Source organism: Lissotriton helveticus, chromosome 2_1, assembly GCF_964261635.1.
Source record: "Lissotriton helveticus chromosome 2_1, aLisHel1.1, whole genome shotgun sequence".
In the NCBI taxonomy this organism is placed as follows: Eukaryota; Metazoa; Chordata; class Amphibia; order Caudata; family Salamandridae; genus Lissotriton; species Lissotriton helveticus.
Window position 1 is genome coordinate 735,391,808 of NC_136059.1, and position 22,702 is coordinate 735,414,509.

Genomic DNA, 22,702 nt, shown 5'->3' on the forward strand with positions numbered 1-22,702 from the left:
GCTTGCAGTCTTTTTCCATTTCAGTCTGTACATCCTTTTCATGCTGCTTCGTGGCTCATGTTTGCCTTGTTGCGTCAATACTCTCCAGTATGTCTGACCTGGGAATTTCTATGTCTCTGCTCATAGTTTTCTGTATGTGATGTGGGGTGGCAATATGTATAATGTTCTGAATAAATGTAATCTCAGCTGGCAACATCCTTGGTGTCATTGGTTGGGATGTGTGTGCATTCCCAGAACATGTTTTTAAGGTGTGGAGGTGTTGATTGTTCCACTGTTAATGTGTGAATGCATTTTTAAATGCATAATGCTTTGGTGCGTGCTCCTTTTAGCTTTGCTCATTGTATTTCATAGCTGTAGTTCATTGGGTATTAGATTTTGTCTTGGCAGTATGCTGATGACCAGTTGTAGTGCCAAGCGCCATGAGACTCCAAGGATGTGATATGTGCGCTATACAAATGCCCCTGACTTGACTTGACTTGACTAGTGATTTGTAGGATCTTGTGTGTTTCAATAATATATTCACTGGTATGTATTTGTAGGAGCACTCTTAATAAGTAATTCTGTGGTCTTTATTTTATGTGTTGTGTAGGTCTGCTCTTCACATGCACTGTGCCATCTGGAATTTTGCTCAGTTGACACAGCTGTTGTACTTTTCTTCTGTAATACGAACAATACTTTTTTTCCCAATTGTGACTTTGCATCTGACATGATTCAATACCTTGATCAACAGAGCTTTTTTTATCGCCATCAAATAGGCATGGTCACTGGAATTATGCGAATATGCACCTGTGGCGTTTTCCACATAATCATGGATTTGCCACAATAGCCACACAGTCGGACATCTGCTGCTTAATTTGCAGATGTTTCTAAAAAGGTTTTTCTAGCTCAAACAGATCAACAATTACGAAATAAAGAGATCCAAATGTAGTCTCAAGCAGTGGCATATCCTTTTAAAATATTAATTACCTTTAATTTGCTTATTGCTGTATCCAGATATTAAACTAGTGCTAAGGCGGTGAAACTTTGCTCAGAAAGTGTTAATAATTGTTAAGATGACAAAATAACACTGCTACAGATTTTGCTGCAAAACCACAAAAAGCCTTTTCTTCTTGCATTATTTTGTCAACCCTGCTGCATAATTTATTCCTCCGCTTCAGTATTGTATCTGTCAACACTCACTTCCCAGAAAAATGCATACTCTCCTGGAGGTGTGGAGTCAACCTGGAAGAGACAAAAGGTAGAAGATAAAAGATTGGGACAGGATTTGGGACACGTGCAGACAAAGAAGGTGGAGCTGACGTGTATGCCTCAACTCTTTGAGAAAGCCAGCAGAGAATGACACACAGCTGAGAGAGAAAACAGGAGGAACGCTAAATGACGAAGAATACTCATCTGACGAGAGCAAAGAGGAAGGAGACATATTCCAGCCTGGAAGGAGTGGAAAGTCAAGAAATCAACAACAGGGATTCGAAATGCACTTCCAACAAGTGTTTTCTTGAGTTCCCTGAGAATCCAGGACGACATCAGCTGCCAGTTCATGGTCTGAGGATGGACCACCCCAGGCGAGCCACAGGAGAAAAGGGGATTAGAGGAAAGTTAATGTAAGAAATGGGCTTGTCGTTTGACTAGTGTGTGAACCCTGGTCAAGCAGCAACCACAGAACTTGTCAAGGTGAAGTCGCAAGCAAACCTTAAATTAACGTGTGCACAACCCTCTGGTAGCTTGGCACAGAGCAGTCAGGCTTAACTTGGAGGCAATGTGTAAAGTATTTGTGCAACACTTCAAATAGTAACACAGTGAAGATACACCACAAAAGAATCCCACACCAGTTTAGGAAAATACAGAAAAAGGTAATAAATAAGACACGACCAAAAACAAAACAAAAATCCAATCAGTAGAGCCAGAGTTATGAATTTTTAAAGATATAAATGTTAAAAGCACCAGAGTTCAAAGCACCAACCGCAACTATTTGGTCGTGTTGGACCAGGAGAAAGTTACAAGTTCTGGCAAACAGAGTTGGACCGGTTAGTCCAGCTGAAAAGTTACAGACTGGGCATCGTGGGCAGTCGCTGTAGCGCAAAGATTCTGTTGCCCTCACGGATGGTCTGGCCTGTGCTTCACGGTGGTGTTTCACGTGAACGGTTGCTGCTGTAGCGTGAAGGGTCAGTCTGGTGGAACTTCACACTCCCAAACTGTGTGAGTGACAATAATTCGGGGACACAGGGCCCGTTTGCGGTTGCAAAGAGCCCAAAATCTCAGCCTTTCCGATGCCACACCAAGGATCCAGGTCCTAAGGAGCACCACTTGGAGCTGCAGGGATTGTTCCAACTGGATCTGGGTGCTGGTGCAAGTTGTTTGGAGCCTGTTTTGCACCTTTGGCTCAGAACAGGAGACTAGCACACTAGCTCATGGAGTCACTCCGGGAGTCCTGGGTTCAAGAGGTGCAGGTCCAGTTCTTCTTACCCAAGCAGCAGGGTAGCAGTTCCTTCAGAGCAGCAGTCCAGCAGAGTGGCAGTCCTTTCAGCAGCACAGCAGTACTTCTTCCTGGCTGAGTATTCACAGGTCCAGAAGTGTACTGAAGAGTTGGTGTCTAGGGATAAGCTTCTAGAAATTCGCATTGAAGTCTCCAGGCATCTTGCCTTCCCTGTCCTGGCTCCAGACTAACTACAGAGGGTATGTATCCCTTTGTGTGGAGGCAGGACACTGCCTATTCAAGTGTAAGCGGGGCTGTGCCCAGCTCCACCCTCCAATCCTGCCAGTGATGGCCAATCCAGGCACCCCTAAGCTCCCTATTTAATGTGGCTGTCTAAGAGGAATATACAAAGCCGAACTGTCAGGTACACCCAGTTATGTGACTCAAAGCCCAGCTATAGGCTCTAAATGGCTAATGCAGGAAAATACCAACATTCTAAAAGTTGCATTTTCAAAATTGTAATTTTAAATCCGACTTCACCTTGAGTTATTTCTCATTACCATTCCAAACACCCCAAACAGTAAGGCTTACCTGTTCCCATTTGGAAATTACAGCTTATTAAATGTAAGAAGGTAACTCCAATGTTATCCTATGCGAGAGTTGGGCCTTGCGGTAATGAAAAACAAATCAAAGAGTGTTTTACTAACAGGACATGTAAAACATAAAAGTACTTGTCCAGGACCTACCCTAGGGGTGACTTACTTGTATTAGAAAGGTTTGAACCTGGCAAAATGCATACTGGAGCTACCTAAGTGGGTAGCACAATCAATGCTTCTGACCCATTAGTAGTATTTAATTTACAGGGCGTGGGCACATGTAGTGCCACTTTATTAGGGACCTACAAGTAAATCAAATATACCGATTGGGTGTAAGCCAATTCTACAACGTTTTTAAGGAGAGAGCATAAGCACCTTAGCACCGGTTAGCAGTAGTAAAGCGCACAGGGTCCAAAGGCAAACAAAAACAAATTAATCAAAAAGTGAAGGGCAAAGCTTTTGGGGGTGAGCCAACAGAGAGGGCCAGGTCTAACAATTAACTTGAAAACATGAAAACAGCATCTGCATTCCTGATTAAGAAAGAGAGGGAAATAGAAGGCAATGCAGAGGAAGAATTAGGAAAAGAAAACACCAAAAATAAAAGAAATAACAACTGAAAGAGTGTCCCCCTCCCTGAGCCACTTCAGGGTCCCGGGACCCCATCACCCAAGTGCCGAATCTAATAATAATGCGAGGGGATGTTCCCCTCTCCTCCAGCCTCAATGAGGTCCCATGGGGCCCTATCCCCCGGGCTGTGTTTTAAGATATAGGGGAGGGTGTCATGTATGCCCCCTCCCCAATCTGAGATCAGCCCTGGGAGCCCCCGCCTCCAGGGTCCAATACTTTGCAGTGTCCTGGGCACCCCATATGCTGGGATACTGTTGTTTCCTGCTGAGAGAGTGCATGTATACCCTGCCTGCACAGGGTACAGTATTCGCAACACAGCTATAGCTTTTAAAATGAATACAATTACATATGTATACAAGAAATGTAGAATAGATTAAATGATGAAAAACATAACAAACAAGAAGGTTCTGGCACCTTCTGGGGCCGATATATGACCTCAAACTGAAGGCTGTCCTTGGAAACCTTCAAGCCTCACGGACCCTCACTGTTGCCAAAACTGAACCAAAAGAAATAGCACCACTCTCCATTTAATGGGGCTACCAGGATCCAGTTGTCCCTGGCAAAGGCTGATACCAGGCACAATTCAAGGAGAGTCAAGTTACTGCTCATGCTGATTTGCAAAGTCAGTGTGACAACAATAATACTGCTAGTGTTGGAATGGTTTACACCTACAGCAAGTCTCCTGGGAGCGATGCGACTCTCTCCCAGGCCAGCGGTGGTCCTAGACCTGGAACAGGTTATCCAGGAAAGAAGACAAGCCTTCCAGTCTGTAGTAGCAATAAGTGATGCCCGACCTGACGCCAGCTGCGATGAAAAATCTGTGCAGTCTTCAAGCGAAGATGTTTCCTCCACTCTCTGGCCTGCAGACTCTGATGCCTTGGCGCCATCAGAGGTCACTCCACAGACAGCCAATGACAATATTTGAGCTACTACTACTCACACATGCCACTCTTATAGCTTCCAATTTTTTCTGATCACAAGATATTACATACTGTTACTGTTGCTGGCTGTTATTTCACTCTTTAATAATCAATTCCTACTGTATTACTAGTTCCCCCAGCTCGCGCTGCATGCAAACACCCTTTTACACAGCTGGTACGCATATGCCTCCATTTTATGGGGTACACCACCGTTAAAAGCTGCACCTCCCAACGGTAAAACCCTGGGTTTCAGACTACAGTATCTTGGATACGTGTTTCACCAAGTTTGGGCGGAAAACCCGCTGTATGCCTGCTCTACTAGTATTAAATAGTTACATCTTATTTATTCCCCCGACCACTTGGCATTACCTCCATGCCCTATTAAGCTCTGACCCGGCGCTCGCCACTATGCCTCTTCACTGCTGTCACAAGCTTGGTCTCTAGCTACATTCAAGACAGTAACCCTCCTCCTGTCCAGACACTACCAATATGACACACACTACTTTTATAACCTGGAATGTGCAGGGTATGCGCACTCCCTCTTGCTGATACGCCATCTATGCCTACCTCAAGCTCTGCTCCACACAAGTGGCCATGCTTCAGGAATTTCACTTAACACTAACTGAAGCAAACAAACTCAAATGTTGCTGGCGTTGTGAGGTTTACGCTACTAATTTATCTTCCTTCCAGCAAGGGGTGCTACTTTGGATCAAACCTGTGGCTGGTTTCTACACCGAGGAGGTGGTAGCTGATAGTGAGGGCCGCTAGGTCCTTGTCAAGGGCCTGTCTTGATAACCGACACATTCCTATTGGCAGCATATATGCTCCTAACACGGAGCAACCCCTTTTCCTGCAATGGCCAACGTCTGTCCACGATGCTCTCTCACTGGAGTGGAAATCCTTTGTTGTTAGGTGGGGATTTTAACAGTGTCGTAAGCACTGGCCTTGACAGGTCTTTCCCTCCACTGGCTTGCACCCCGGCCACCTGCGGTGCGTAGGCCTTATGCAACTGCCTACAGCATAGGCACATGGTAGATATTTGGCGACAGCGTAATGCTCAAACTAAACTGTATTCTTTTTTTACCTTACCGCATCATTTACACTTCAGGCTCGATCAATTCATTGGCGCGGAAGCCCTACTGCCCTCTGTGACACATAGTGACTACCTGGGCCGAAGCCATTCATATCATACCCTGCAGAGCCTCCAGCTAACATGGGACACTGGCTCTCCTCTTTGTCCGTCATGGCACTTACAGAGAGCAGCACTTGAAGATCCCCCCGCCCCCATTTTGCACCTAACTGCATGCCACTATCAAAGAATATTTTGAACACAACCATGGGTCTGCAACATCCAGGCTGGTTGAGTGAGATGCATTCAGAGTGACAGCCAGGGGCCACCATTGTCTTGGGTGACTTGGAATGTCAGATGACTTCTTGACACTGATATATCTCATGCAGAACATACCGTCCTGCACAAGACTGACATGGTACAAAACTCTGGTGACTCTACACCTGCTGGCAGCACAACGAAAAACATGTTTCCCTTCTGGAACGGTTGTGTTGCCTGAACTATGCGGCCCACTCAGCACGCACGCATGCCGCTGCTAATAAATTCAGCATGCTGTTGGCATGGCTAATTAGTTCGGACCGGCCCCGGTACCCTATTGTGGCACTGGAATCCTCTACTGGCGACTTACTTTATATGCAAAGAGCCATAATCCTAGAACTGACCTAACACTATGCCTTGCTGTAGATACAAGTCCTGGGCATACGTGAACAAGGCATCAGTCAAATGACAAAATTAGATTTCTCAAAGAAATGTCAATGTTCCTCTCCAGTGTATTGATTCTTGTTTTTATCATTATTCAAACGAACAAACGAAAACCAGCCGACACGTATTTCGTCGCCAATTGGAGTAATCCCGCGAGTTTCTCAGGGCTGTAGGTAACGATGAGAGTCTTTGTATGTACGCTCTGCCGGTCATAATTCCAACCCGGCTGGTAATGGCATCTTTTACGTGAGACTGACTGATATCTGAACCCATATACTATATCTGAAGGTATCAGTGTTGTCTTATGAACGAGCTGCCAGTGATAATTCCAACCCGGCTGCTAACGTTCTGCTTCTCATAAAAGACTGTGATGGATATAACCGGTGCAGTTATATCCGATTTTACGGCAAACCACTCAAAATATTCCTTACGACAAATAGCCGCAAGCTCCTAGCAGGACGTGTGGATCTACAGCGAGTACGCTGTGGTATTACACAGCACTATGGATGGACGATCAAGCACATTAAAGACGTGCCGCGAACGACGAATACACGGAGGGTGATCCGCGTTACTTCAGCGGGTACGCTGAGGTGGCTCAAGACTGTAATGCTGAGCGCACAGGCACTGTGGAAGCGTGTTGCGAGTGTAGACGGCACCCAGGAAACACCTCAAGCACTCATGCCGCGCATTACTACAGTGTACCCGCTGTAAGAGACACGGACGATCTTCCGTGCCATTTACGCTCGCAGCACGCTTCCACAGTGGCTGTGCACTCAGCGTTACCGTTGTGAGCCACCTCTGCGTACGAGAAGCAGAACGTTAGCAGCCGGGTTGGAATTATCACCGGCAGCTCGTTCATACTAAAACTATGCTGCTACCTTCAGATATCGTATATGGGTTTGGATATCAGTTAGTCTCACGTAAAAGATGCCATTACCAGCCGGGTTGGAATTATCACTGGCAGAGCGTACATACAAAGACTCATCGTTACTTACAGCCCTGAGGAAGGCACAGGATTACTTCCATTGGCGATGAAACACACGTCGGCTGGTTTTTGTTTGTTTGTTTGAATAATAATAATAAAAACAAGAATCGATACACTGGAGATGAACATTGACATTTCTTTGAGAAATCTAATTTTGTCATTTGACTGATAACTTGTTTACTTGTGCCCAGGACTTGTATCTATATTAAATTGTGTAGGGTCCTTCCCTACACACACTTAGGGGTTTTAGGGAATATCCCCTTACCTGGTAGCACCGTACATCTATTCACTTGTGCAATCACTATAAGTAGTACGTTTACATAGCAGAGCGCCTATATTCCTGAGTCACTAAAAACCCTTCAGACATCGCATAACACTATGCCTTGCTGTACCAGTCTAGGTTCACTGCTCTTCTACCAGACACAGAAGCCTTCTTCAGCACAATTGCCCTGCCCTGTCCTACCCCCAGCGCAGCTAGACAACCCAATCACATTATTTTAAATATAGAAAGCGATCAAAGGACTAGCCATGGGCAAGACGGCTGGTCTAGACAGCTTGCCTGTTGAATTTTACAAGGCATATGCAACATTCCTCGTACCTTGGTTGCTCACCCTCTACGAACAGGCTCTGACAGAAATCCTTCTGCCTCCCCACCTTCCTTCGTGAAGTGCTGCTGATATCACTCTCTAAGCCACTCAAAGACCCCGCCAAACTGGGCTCTTACCAGCTCTAACACTGCTTACCACAGATTATAAGGTACTCACTAAGATCCTGGTGACTCGGTTGCCACCCATGGTGTCAACACTAATACACCCCGACCAAAATGAGTTCATGCCATCATGCAGTACGTCCTTAAATCTGAGACGTTTCTTCCATGTCCTAAAATACGCACCAGAACTGTGGCCTGGCACTGGCTGGCTGGCTGGTACTGGATTTGACCAAGGCCTTTCAGTTGCCAGAATGGACCTTTCTATTCAAAACCTTAGCGTGCTATGGCATTGGAGGCCACTACTTAAAGCTGGTCAAGCTACTATACACCTGTCAATGGTCAGGATCAAAACTGGCTTCCTGATATTCTACTCATTCCAGAATCACAGAGGTACCCACCAGGGGTGCCCTCTTTTGCCCCTGCTTTACTCAATGGCCGTAGAGTGGCTGGCTCTTGCCCTCCATGCAGTGAGTGCAGAATGGGGCATCCCGCTGGATGAGAGGACTGCAGTCCATCTCTCTCTATGTGGATGACCTGTTCATCTATATTCTTGGCCTTCACTCCATCCCGGACGCTGTCGCCCTCACACTAAAACGCTTTGCCCATCTTTTCGGTCTCAGGGTCAGTTGGACCAAATCTTGTTTGCTTCCTTTCACCTATTTACTGGCAGACCACCACTTCATGCTCAACCAGACACATGTGCCGTGGTAGCCCTCCACATTCCGCTCTCTGGGTATCAGGGTCTACCATGCGGAAGAGGACTTATATGATGTCAATCTACAAAGAGCTGTTACCTCACTGAGAGTGCAGATGACGTTCTGGTGTACACTGCCTTTGGCAGTGGCGGGACGTAGAGCGCTCCTTAGGATGGTCGCTGTCCCTCGCCTCCTTTATTATTTTGTCAATCTCCATCTCTATATTCCTGTCCGCTTTCTCCACTCCCTGGAGAAAACAATGCAGGAATTCATATTGAATAATTCCTGCTTCCGAGTAGCATTGTCTAAATTATATCTACCCACAGAACGAGGCTGCCTCGCAGTGCCCCAGTTTGAGCACTACTATCTCGCATCCCAACTCCAATGGGTGGCTAAGTGGATGTCCGGCTTACAGCTTGTGGACACAGCAACAGCAGCATCGGCCCTTAGTCTGCAAGATGCGGATGCGCTCCAGATGTTTCACCCCTTCACATGCACGCCCACACTTAAATCTCTGTTGTTGGGGGTAGCATACCACTGTTATCGCTGTGTTTTTTCCCTAACACATGCAGCGACTTCTTATGCTCCATTAATACCCCTGCTTGGTATGCTCAGATGGCATGCCATTACATCGTAAGCAGAACTAATCACCTGGCACGTGGTGGGTATCCACACCTTCGGAAATCTTTACTGCCGCAATAGCCTCTTGACCTATGAGTCCCTAATGGAGGAGGACAGTCTCCAACAAGGCCACATCCTCTTATATAATTCATTGGGGATTGCCATGGGAAGTCATGGGGAAACATAGCTTTGGAGCTCCTGACACACCTCACGATGTAATACATGCATGTAATGGGGCCGGGCAGGCCGCAGATCTGCTGATTTGCAGACTCCCTGCCCACGCATGGTGGCCTTAAGGTCACCCCCCTTCTCCGCAGGTGGGAAGAGGCGCTGGACCACCCTTGCACCGACAGGGAGTGGGGAACGTTGCTGTGGGGGGCGTTCCTTGTTCTTCGCAATGCCAGCTTTCACCTTACACAATACTACATAGTACACATGGCATATCGCACCCCAGCAAAAATAAACCAATACTTCCAGTGAACGGATGCTGCCTGCCTCAGTTGTTCTCTAGTAGATGCCGACCTTCTGCGCATGCTCTGGGGATGCCAGCACCTACAACGCTACTGGCAGGGGGTCACTACACAATTGTCTGCCTGCACCGGACGATTGGAGCTGCACACCTGGGAGGTGTACGTTCTCGGTCTCTACTGCAGGACTAAAAAAACAAGGTCACATTGCACTTCCTCGACCTAGGGCTAATAACGGCTATGTGCCTCATCACTTGTAGATGGAAGGCATGGGAGCCCCCAGTGCTGGAGACTTGGACGCAATGTCTTCTGGCCTGGGTTCAGGCGGAGAGCGTCATCCTGCATAGGGAGGACAATTTAGGACTCCGCAAATACCCCATAGCGAGCAACTGGGATGTTATACAAGCTGATTTACAGACTACTCTTCACTCGACTCCAGCATCTGATACTGAGTCACTACTGCACCAGCCATACGACACAGTGCACTAAATACAACGCCAGCCTCTGGGACTGAACGGGATATACATCACTTGCCCTACACAGGGATCCAGGCCATTATATGGTTACAGCGCATCTATGCGCACATCAGTAAGCGGCTTAATATGTGTGGAATGGCTTTACTGTGGGGAGGGTCGGGAAGGGTGGAGAGACCGTTGACAATTTGTTGAAGTTCATTTTTCTTTTTATTCAGTTCACCTGTTTATAGCTGGTACACAACTAGTCTCATTGATGTGAAATGGTGGTTGTAGCACACAATTTGTCCAGAATCGTAATTCTCCCCTTGCCGCCTGTGTAAACGATACGATTTGTAAATGATCTTTGATAAGACTAGCAGTGGATGTATGCAGTACAAGGTATATAATGCTATTGCGCCTTGTTCCACTGCTATCATGTATATTGGGCTAACTGTTATACCAACTGTGCTAGCCATATACACTCCTTGTAAAACAAACTTCAATACACAGATTTAAACATCAAAAAACACACACAGATGAGTAAACACTCTGATTGAGGGAAACAGAAGCAGACGTAACCTTCAGAGGTTCAGAAGACTCCTCTCCCTGGAGTGTGGGTAAAAAGGTATGTGCTCCTCGTTTGGCTCTCCACTGCCACAAGCAACCGTCTCCTCACTGACTGGCGTACTGAGAGGACAGAAGCTACTGCATTCTAGGCGTGGGTGCACTTCGGGTGCCTCATTTCAATCCAGAACAGACTGGTACACAGCTTATAAAGCAATACAAACAAATTGGAGTACATAGAGTGGCTTTCCAGTGTGACGTTTAGGTAAAACTCGGGGTCAGTTAGAAATTTGAACAAAAAGATGGCCATACACTGTGAGAACCTTCCTGCCTATTAACACTTTGAAATTAGGTGGAGGGGCTACAGTTTTCTTAAATGATACAGTATGACATCGTTAACACCTATTTTGGTCCTGTGGAGCATTTTTATTAAGTTTTAGTGGGCATTAACAACTGTGTGGTCTCTAGCTTCTGACACCTATTTTAGTTCTCTGGAGTATTTGTAATGGGTTTCAGTGAGCAGTAACAACTGTGGGGTTTCTAGCTTCTGATTTGGAAACGCGTTGTCATAACGCCTGTGTCCTGATAGTGCAGGAGTGTGCTTCCTTTTTAGCTGTGTATGAAACATGTTATGCTAACTGGATGCGCAGGTATATGCTGAAAACAGAATCTGAGGGACCTTCAGCCGTATTACTTACGCTTTTTGTCCAACAATGCAAATGGTGCAACTATTTCATTCCAAACGTGGTGTGCATATAGGACCCTATTGCCACAGTGGTGCAAGTAAAGGTTGCATGTTGCACCCCCTGCTAATTACCGCTGATGCAGTTGCTTTCTATCTTAGAAAAAGTTGTACCCTTAGTTGTACTCCCAAACTGTCACGATAAAGATTGTTCTGTGTTGATATGGGGTTTCTTTTATTCCTGAGATAAACTAAGAATGTGTTTTTTCGTCTATTTAAATCTTTTTAGCAATGAAGGATCCAGTCACAAACTCATTTGCCCTTCAGCAACCTAAAAGGGAACAGGAAGAGGTGTTAGATCAAGGTATGGCGCCATTTTTATCACTGTTTTCTGTAAAACTGTACAGTAGTGTCGTATTTAGTTTGACAGTGTCTGCAGATACCTCGCTTGTCTGGCATCAGCTCCTCGCATTTCCGTGTCAGAGGAGCTGTTGTTTCCCCAGCCTTTCTGATACATTTCTCTAGTACACAGTGTTTTACCACACTCGCCCTACTCTGGGCAGTGGTGTTGGTGTTGTGGTAAGAGCTTGAGGGAGACAGATTAGATAACAGTTCTGAGAAGCATACTGTCATCCCTCCCACGTTTGAGGCCAGAGTAGCTTGAGTCACACCATATGAAAAACGGCCTATAATATTTTCCTCTCGCAAACACAAGGATCACTTTAATGTGTGGCAGGGAATGTGAAATATATTACTTTAATGAAAGCTCTTAGGCCTTGTAAGTTTTATAGCATGTTATCTGTAATCAAATCGAATATGTTTGCATGAGTAAAGACTTGGTTTTCCCATTGCTTTTCACTTATTACTCATGTATTCTCCCTCAGGAAGACACTTTATAGCTTCCACAATCAGGAGCTAACATATGCACCTGCGTATGCACCTTACTCAGCCTAAGGCTCAGTATGTATGTGAGAAATCAGTCTCTGAGGCTCCTCACCACACTCTGCACGGTGTGGTGCATCCTTGTGTTGTACGTCGCAGAGATGTCTGCCACTTTTTGAATCATTAAATACTGCGTCAGGCCTTGGTACATAGTTCATTGTGGGAAATCTGTAGAACGTGCCAGAATAACGCAATGGCCTTTCATTTGCAAATGTTGATATCTGGATAGGTTTACAGCTTTAGGGGTTATTTTGAGTTGTGCTTCTTTGTATGTGCCAATTCTTAGCGTGAACAAAATTTTCCACTGGCAAAGTGCATCGACAGCCCTGAACAGAATTTGCAGCATAATTGTGCCCCAGTGGACTCCAGGGCATCGCCCACCCTGACACTTATACGTTGACCAAGTAGGCAGTCCTATGGAAAAACAGAGTAGATTTGTTATCGGTCACTCCACAAATCGATTAGTTTACTGATCGTCACGTCGCGCTGGTGAATTCAATATCCCTGTCTAATGACTTAGTGCGTTTTGTTTCATGTGGCTCATACTGTGTGTATTCATCATTTTCCATTACAGGCTGGCAGCAGGCACACACTGAGGGTGACCTCGACGACTAAAGAGTCAGCCTGTGGCAGCCATCACAGGAGCCTAGAAAGTGGACAGTCAAGCGGGTGGATCGATGAAGTGTTTGTGTTGTCCGTCGAGAAGGCGAAATAAGCGCACATAATCTATTCTTTCTATGCTTAGGTGTAACCGTGTGGAAAGACAAACATTCAAAACCACGTCACACGCTAGATTTGAAACTGTGCGCCGTCGGTATGTCGGTGATGGGCCGCCTGACGTGTTTGCTCTGGGCCTCCGCTTCGCTTCTCCGCGGTAAGCATGGTGTTTCTATGGTAACGGATGCGGAGAGGCGCCTCTCATCCTCCGCCTTCGGTTCCTTCTTCAAAGCCATTAAAAACCTTCGGGAGAAAGGAGCCGTGGGAATTTAGCGATGCGATTTTAAATGTCAGGTTTATATTTTAGGTATTTCCCAGCGCAGACGTGTGTATATTCGGCGTCCCTCTCTTTGTGGTACGTAAATAAGAGGCAGCCTTAAGCGTCGCCGCCCCATGGGATGTACTGTAATTGTCTCGTGGTCCCATCCATCCCTTACGCCGTCTGGCAGGCCGATGACTCTTGTGGACACATCCGGTGCACGGCTACAGCCAGAGATCATTTTTTATTTCAATAAGTTAAGATTTTGTTCCCTGTGGTGTTTTTAAGTGCAGTTAACCGTAGGCTATTTTTATCCAGAAATGTACAGTTCATCTTTCCCCCAGCTGCAGACGAGTTTTACCCAAGATTTGGTGCGGGTGTGCGTTCAAGCTTCTGAATTATTAATTCTCTAATGCGAAATTGCTATTAAATGTTTGCAAAGCCGCGCGCGATTTTTCGTGCTGCTGTAATTAGGGGCTGACGCCATTGAGTGCGTGCGTTCTCAGCACGCGCGGGGCCGCTGACTGGGCAGGAGGCGGGCGTCGGCCTTTTACGTGCCCCTGGGGCAGCGCGGCTCCCTAGATACCTTTTACACATTGAAGAAAAGAGCACGTTTTGTAAGGTGCATTAGTAAAAGCAGTATACCTCCTATATAGTTATAGAAGTGGCACGAGAGAGAATACCCATAAGGCACAGATAACACTCTGCCCTCTCTTGAACGTTGAACCAGAATGTTATGTTCATCACAGTAGTTCAGAATCCCGGTAACGACAGAAGGGACACGAGTTGCATCCAGAGGGAATCCAGAGCGAATCTGTTACACTCATCCAGGTGAGATTCTGCATAAATAAGTCCTTTTCACCATTCCCCACATATCCGGAGCAGCCCCCAACCTCCTGTCATTAGGAAATAAACGTATACTAATGCCAACATGTTTCAGCTGTCCTCAGTGCCCTATGGGTCACAGGCCTTTGTCAGGGCTGGGAAAACTAGGGGATTTTTTTAGATGTCTGGTATCTTCAGTGAAATGTAAATGTGAGCATACTTATAGAGCGCAGCTGTCACCCAAAGGGTATCCTGGCGCTTCGACCATAAACATCACCAACAGATGTTAACACTACGCTGCTCTCGGGAAGAGGTAGTTTTTGAGATCCTTTTTAAAAGACAAAAGATCCTGCTTGCACCTTAGGGACAGAGGTAGGGAATTCCAAAGTTTGGCGGCCGTAAAGCAGAAGTAGCGGCCGCCCATCCTCACCCTTTTTAGGTCTCGCCTGTCGATGCGCATGCGCATCGAGCAAGCGAGACTATAGGGGCTCATCTACTCTTTATCTAACTTGCAAGGAATCGTGGCGATTCCTTGCAGTGCCCGTGACTTTTAAGCTCAATGCGCATGTGCATTGAGCTTAAAAGCGCGTGCACAGCCGCCCGCATTCCTCCGACACCTTTGAAGTGAAGCTTAGCTTCACTTCAAAGGCCCGGCTTCTTCACACCCACATGCCGCTCTGCCCCGCTCCGCCCCCTCCCCTGAGTCATCCTGCCTGCCCCTTCCCGCCGTGTCGCATTTCTCCTCCCCCCTCCCCTCTCCCCTCTCTTCCCTCCGTCTTGTTTTCTTTGATGCTGGTATTTCCATATCTGGCAGCTTCCTGCCCTCACCCCACGCACGCTGTTTATTTATTTATATTTAATATGCAGGAGATCTCAGTTTATTTAATTTATAATTAATGATGCCGCCCACGCTGAGGCTCGAACCCTGTTCTCCTCCTCCAAAGTCGGCATCGTTATATGTTGAGCCACCTCTTCGCACCGTTTGTTTGTGCTGACTTTCTTGCTCTGCCGCTGCTGGCAGCGGCATTGCGCTTGGAGGGAACATGTAATTGACCCGTCTCGCTTCTTTTCATTTGAATTTTTTTTACATTGTCTCCTTCCTTCCGCCCCTCGCAGTTTGTTTTCCTTGCACCGTCCCTTCTTACAGTCCCTTTAACCATTTTGGTGTTGCTCAGCCCCAACTAGCATGTTATTGTCAAGCCTCCAAATATGCAGCACAAACACGACGTACAAAGAGATTAACGTGTTGCCTGGAGCACATTTCGGGAATAACATTAAATGAAAGCCCAAACCCGCTTTACCGCAACTTGCTTTCACTTGTTGTCTTTGTTTCCAGTGCTATTTTAGAGCTTTGTGCAAACTACACTCTCGTTATTTTGCTGGTAATAACTTTGAGGGAATAGCGTATTTTTGTTTTTTAAATAGCTGGCAGCTTCCTGCCCTCACCCCACGCACGCTGTTTATTTATTTATATTTAATATGCAGGAGATCTCAGTTTATTTAATTTATAATTAATGATGCCGTCCACGCTGAGGCTCGAACCCTGTTCTCCTTCTCCAAAGTCGGCATCGTTATATGTTGAGCCACCTCTTCGCACCGTTTGTTTGTGCTGACTTTCTTGCTCTGCCGCTGCTGGCAGCGGCATTGCGCTTGGAGTGAACATGTAATTGACCCGTCTCGCTTCTTTTCATTTGAATTTTTTTTACATTGTCTCCTTCCTTCCGCCCCTCGCAGTTTGTTTTCCTTGCACCGTCCCTTCTTACAGTCCCTTTAACCATTTTGGTGTTGCTCAGCCCCAACTAGCATGTTATTGTCAAGCCTCCAAATATGCAGCACAAACACGACGTACAAAGAGATTAACGTGTTGCCTGGAGCACATTTCGGGAATAACATTAAATGAAAGCCCAAACCCGCTTTACCGCAACTTGCTTTCACTTGTTGTCTTTGTTTCCAGTGCTATTTTAGAGCTTTGTGCAAACTACACTCTCGTTATTTTGCTGGTAATAACTTTGAGGGAATAGCGTATTTTTGTTTTTTAAATAGCATGCACGAAAACAGTATAATTTCAATTTGCACCACTTATTTCCCATGTTTGTGTCAATGTAAAAATCGACCCTGCACACCCAGCACCAGGGCCGTGTGCCTCAATGATGCAGTACACGCACCAGTAACTGAAATATGACGAAAGACTGAAAGGAGTAGCTACAAGCTGTGCTCTAGTTCTGCTCTCCAAAAAATCAGCAAAGAAACAAGCAATTAAGAACATTTCATTGAAGAAACCATTGAGCAGGAAACAGAAGGAAATCCTACAGAAAGAATCCTAGAGAAAGAAGCTTGAGGTATGTAAACACTTTTATTATGCAAAGGACGTCAATTTCAGGATGCTCAGATGCTCTCATTGGAGTGAAGCGATGGCTTACGTTGAATGAAGAAGCAGCTCTGAGCACTTCAAGAACAGCTGTAGTTTACCACAAGGCACAGAGGCTCTGGCAAGCTTGCATAATGTGGCGGTAGTCCACATCTCGTCATCTAGTGCCCCTCCCTCTGACCACATTATAACACGTTTGTGCCGAGTTGGCTCTATGGTTTATGCAGGAATGAAAAGAAACAAGTAAAATGCATCAGAGATGAGAAAATAAAAAACAGCGAATCTTTCGTACTAAAAAGATGTATGTGAAATAGTTACGAATCTGTTAAAATATGAGCGACAATCCTCAAGTCATCCACAACTTACACTGGTGCTGTTCACTGAAGGGTTCACACTCTGCTTATTCAATTGTTGGCCTCTTGCTGAGATGGTGAATAAAAAGCTATTTAGTGTTCATTTGTATTAGAGCATGAATTACAAGATCAGCGAGTAGTAGTGAGACCACCCAACAATTCTCCATCAGTTGGCAAGTAAGGGGCCATTCTAAAATGGCAACACCCAGATCCTGGACTGCCTAACTCTCGGCCCACCCATAGTATAGTCTGGTAAAGATGATGCTCACGAGTGCCTGTGCAGCAACAAAAAATATCAAAAATGCATAATCTCGCCGGCGCTGAACTATGGATCGATAATTATTTGTCAAATACATTTTTAAAACATAAATGTTCCTCTAAGGCACATGGCAGATGCTATCTGTAGCCTTGAAAGTCCATAGGCCCTGAGAAGTGAAAGGTGATTGGTGAGGGCAAGTTGTGCTAAGACATACTCCTAAGCTTGTGTGCTCACCCTCACCCTCAAACCTTCACCCTCAACCCCTCACTCACCCTCACTCTCACTCACCCTCACTCAGCCTCAACTACTCTCACTCACCCTCAACCCCTCACCCTAACTCACCCTCACCCTCACTCACCCTCAACACCTCACTCACCCTCACCCTCACTCACCCTCACCCTCACTCACCCTCAACACCTCACCCTCAACCTCAACCCCTCACCCTCACTCACCCTCACTCTCACTCACCCTCAACCCCTCACCCTCACTCACCCTCACTCACCCTCACTCACCCTCACTCTCACTCACCCTCAACCCCTCACCCTCACTCACCCTCAACCCCTCACCCTCACTCACCCTCACCCACTCTCACCCTCACCCTCACTCATCCTCAACCCCTCACCCTCACACAGTGCAATAGGTCTCAGACCATTTCAGTTAGAGCTTTAAGAAATGTTTATGGCTTTTTTTATTTGTAATTCTTTAGCATTGGCTACAGGAAACAAAAATGCTAAACATTTACAAAAAAAACCCATAAACAATTCTAAAAGCACTAACTCTAATGGTGCGAGACCTATTGCATTTCCAATGCTTGTTATCCTGTACTGCTGAGATGCTTGAGCAGACCCCCCCCCCTTAGAGGACAGAGTCCTAATGAAAGCATTACCCACAAAAAAAGTCTCTCTCATATACAAGAACATACCCAAATAATTATCCCTACCTCCTGGGGCTTAGATCAAAGTGGGAGGTTGATGTCGGAGAATGCAATGATGGGGAGTGGGAGGAGGCACAGGGGACCTTCCAGGCGGTTGCCTTACAATCAGGGTTCATACGTATACTCCACCAATCATATTATGCATGCACAACTTTTAGACGCATGGGGCGGACTGCCTCGGACCTTTGTCTAAGAGGTTGCAGAATAGAGGGAACTTTCTTTCACACATTGTGGTTGTGACTGAGAATTCACACTTTTTGGAGCAACCTACAGAAAATAATGGGGGGAAGTGACGGGGAATCCCCCTGACAACAGCTCTCCATATTTGGGGAGAAGACCCACCACCAAATATGCCAAGATCTGGCTCTCACTAGGCCTTAGAGTGGCTAAGCGAAACATAGCAAGACTGAGGGGGGGTCGGGTTGAGGTTCTGCGGGTGGGGGATTGGGAACGAGATTTGTAGTGGTGCATGACTAACGAGAACCTGATATATCAGGGACGCGGCTGCCCCAGAAAATGAGAGAGGATATGGGCAGGGTGGCGGTCCTATAGGGGCCTGGATTTGGATCCTGACTCAGGAAGAGACAACGATGTGCATGACATTTAATGAGCCAAGATATGGGGGATGAGGGAAAAATCTTTTTTATGGATTGCCCGTATTTGCTTTTCCTGTCTTTTTATGTGATTTCTTGAGGTCGCCAACAAAAATATGTCGTACCAAAATGTGTTATATATCAATCTCCGTATGCTGCTCTTTGATTGATGTATCTTTGTTTATTGCAAAAAAAAATTAAGAAAAAAGAAAAAAAAGTACTGCTTGAGCAAAGGTTTGACAGAAAAACTGTGGGGTATTGGGATGAGAACCCAAAGTTGCACAGGTCATTGTGGACCTAAATGCACAAAGCCACTTTTTTGATACTCGTATTATTTTTGGGCTGTTTTAGAAGAAGTGCATGCCATATTGCCATGATGGCAATCAATCACACATAACAGGAATCCTCTTGTTTGTTCAGCAAGGCTATACCTTTCATTTGCTTTCTGACCCGCCGCAGCTTCCTCCAACACCAGAGTAGCTTTCAGGGGAGAGTCTATCACTTTTACTGCAAGAGGTGTGAGGTCTACTGTCCACAGGGGCCATTGGGAGGGTTCCAGAGTCACAAATAGAGATAAGTTGTTCGCCTGTTACTTTCTTGTGCTGAGGCCTTCCTCCTATTTTAGCTCTTGATCCCATGGATGTCATCCTGTGGAAGGACAAGTACAAAATGTGCACACTGGCCCAGATTCTAGCTGCCCTAGATCTGGGCGACTGACGATAGCCTTGGACTTTCAGGATTCACCTGTACCTGTCCTGCAGACCCATAGATGATACCTTTAGTTCAAGGTTGGCCAAGAGCATTTTCAGTTTGGCCTTACCAATGCACCTTTGGTGTTCACGAAAGAGATGACGGTGGTCGCTGTCCATTTTCAGAAGTTGCAAATACCAGCTTTCCCCTACATCAATGTTGAAGGTGTGCTTGCCATAGGGTATCATACACTACCTCCAAACAATGGCAAACCTTCTGACATAGTTGGGGTTTTTAAGCAATGAGCTGAAGTCACACACAACTCTTTCATGGAGGCTTCCTTTGATCAGAGGCGTCTTGGACTCCGTGCATTCCCTCCATCACAACAAGCCCAAGATATTCGGGCTATGATCCCGATGTTTCAGCCTCAATCCTGGATCACGGTGAGAGTGGCTTAGAAGATTTGTGGCATGTTAGCCACAAGCATCCTGCTTGCCAATTCTCCAGGTGGCACATGTCGACTCTGCAGTGGGATCTGAAGTCTCACTGGGCCCAGCACCAAAGAAACCTGTCAGGTGTCATCCAGGTTTCTGAGGAGACTGCACAAGATCTAGAGTGGTGACTTCTCAACTGCATCCTAACCAATGACAGACCCTTTTCCCTTCTCCACCTAGAGCTGACCATGGTGATGGATGTGTCACTGCTGAGATGGTGAAGCCATCTCTGGGAGAGGTGGAGATTAGAGGATTGTGGCCTCCTGTGGAAACTTGGCTCTATTTGAGTCTGTTGGAGTTGTGGGCCACCAGGTGTTGAAAACCTTCTTACAGTCCATCAGGGGGAGGCTGGTTCAGGATCCCACAGAGAACAACAGAGCCATGTGGTATTGCATCATGCAGGGTGAAGTGGGATATCAGGTCCTGTACCAAGAAGCTCTGCACCTTTCAAGTTGGCTGGAGGGTCAAGGCATCTCCCTGATAGTGAACTACCTGGCTGAATCCTTGAATGGCAGGGCGGACAAGCTCAGCTTGCGGTACCTAGTAGATCATGAATAGGGTCTGCACCCAGAGGTGGCCCAGGGCATCTTCTATCAATAGGGAGATCCCTGGTTAGATCTCTTTGCCTCCAATCAAGAACGCACAGTGTCCAAACCTTTACCCATTAGAGTTCACGCAAGGGCTCTCCCTAGGAGATGCATTTCAGCTGGAGTGGAACATGGGACTCCTATGAACGTCTCCCACCTCTGCATCTCATGGCCAGAGTTCGGAATGAAAATCAGGAACGAGAAGGCCTCAGTCATCCTGTTGCTCAGGATCAGTTCAGGAGAGTTTGATACCCGGACCTTCTGATCATGTGGATTTGTCCTTCGATCAGGCTACCGTTTTGGGATGATCTTCTGTCACATCAACAGGACAGGGCTCTCCAACCAAAACCTGCACAATCTAAACCTCCATGTGTGGAGATTGAGCAGCAACTGTTGACTGTGTTTGTTTTGCCAACCAAAGGTGTGGATGTACTCCTGGCTCCTAGACATCCTTTCACAAAGTCTACTTACACTGGGAACTTAGACAAATGTGTGACCTGGTGCGGAATCAAAAAGACTGACCCTTTGCAAATCAAACTGTTGAATATTGTATTTGTTTTGTCTTTGGCCTAGCAAAGCTTTACAGTGGGCATTAGTAAAGGTCATTTCTCAATCATTTTGGCTTTTCTGCGTCTACCAGGCCAACTGTCTTTGTTTAAATCACCTGTTGTAATGCATTTTCTTAAAGGTTTGACACATTTTCTCTCCAAGACTGTTTGTGATGCCAGAGTGAGACCTTAATTAGGTCCAATATTTCTCATTTGTACTTACTCCCTTTGAGCCAATGCAGAGCTGCTCGTTGCATCTTCTGACCCTAAGGACTGTCTTCCTCGTCGCAATCACTTCAGTTTGTCACCTGAGTGAGCTCCAGGCTCTCCCAGACTGAGGGCCCATTCCATCAGGGCCAAGGCTGCCACCACTGCCTTGGCATGAACAGTGCCTACATGAGCGTCAGTGTACACATTCACAAAGCACTACTGCTTTGACAGCCAGGTCTGACGGGAAGGACATTTGGCCCATTCAGGCCTGCAGGAGTTTTTGGTCTTAGCCCACTCACCAGACCCTCCACCTTCTGGTGGTACTCCTTTGGCTTGTTCTAAAGGTGAGGAATCTGCAGTTTATCCATCAGAAGAGCATGTTACTTACCTTCGGTGGGTTCTCTATCTAAATACAGATTCCTCACCTTCTAATTCTATGCAATTGGCTCTTCTTATAATTTAAAAAGGCCCCACATTAGAGATCTGGTACCTCCAATTGTTTTGCGCTCCGCATTTCGGGGTGCAGATAGAGTCAAGCAAGAAACTGATGTTGGTGCGGAGGGTTTATGCTTTATATGGCACCACTCTGTCACTTTCAGGGTGGATTGAGGCCAAGGTGGAGCCACACACGCCACCTAGTGGCTCTTGGGACCATTTCTGTGCAAGATCCAGCCTGGCACCTGGAGTATATTCTAAAGGTGATTAATCTAGTGTTAGCTAGAGTATCCACCGGAAAGAGCATTACCGAAGGTAAATAACTTATTCATCGGATGACAGACCATTGTGTTGGAGAGTTGTTCAGTGCTTGATATCCGAGCTACCTTGTTGCATTTGGCTATGAGGGCAGTCTATGTAGTTTTTGTTCTGATCTAGGGGATTATTTTGTGAAGTGTCTGTCTTGGGGGTTTCTGTTATATCATTCAAAGCTCTGCGGTGTTGTGATCAGTTCTGTAGTGTAGTGGTAAGAATGCAATGCCAATCTGGCTTTCTCCTCACCCAATAACATGCTCTGTGTCAGGTACATTCTCTCTAACTGGCATGCCTCTCCCCTTACTGCAGCCCTTCGTGTGTCATGTAATTCTCTCCATGCTTTTGATTCACCTACAGTAGCCTCATGACCTGCTTTTTTCCATGGACTATTCCTAAGGAGCCATAAATGGATGAGGTCAGCCTTCCCATTCCCTTCTTAGTGTATTTTGGACCAATTATGTAGATGACATCTGACCTCTTCTCCTAATCTTAGCTACACCCTCATCACCGTTTTGAGCCTGACTGTCCTGTAGTTGTCCAAGGAGTAACACGTTTGCATTTTCCGCAGATTGGTAGTTAGCCTAATATTTGATAACCTCTGTGAGGGCCAAACATAAACTTTTTGTCCTGGGCCCCACAAAATGATCTGAAAGTCCCGTGTCCAAGAA

General features: G+C 46.2%; 1 protein-coding gene across 4 annotated transcripts in view; it reads left to right on the plus strand.

Moving 5' to 3' along the window:
- Positions 1-22,702, plus strand: part of PAM (peptidylglycine alpha-amidating monooxygenase) — a 1,252,349-nt gene that overhangs the window by 924,042 nt on the left and 305,605 nt on the right. For all 4 annotated transcript variants that reach the window (XM_078675446.1, XM_078675447.1, XM_078675444.1 and 1 more), the window contains exon 15: positions 11,795-11,869. In XM_078675446.1, the coding sequence (XP_078531572.1) occupies positions 11,795-11,869 (75 nt within the window). The remainder of the gene's footprint in view (positions 1-11,794; positions 11,870-22,702) is intronic.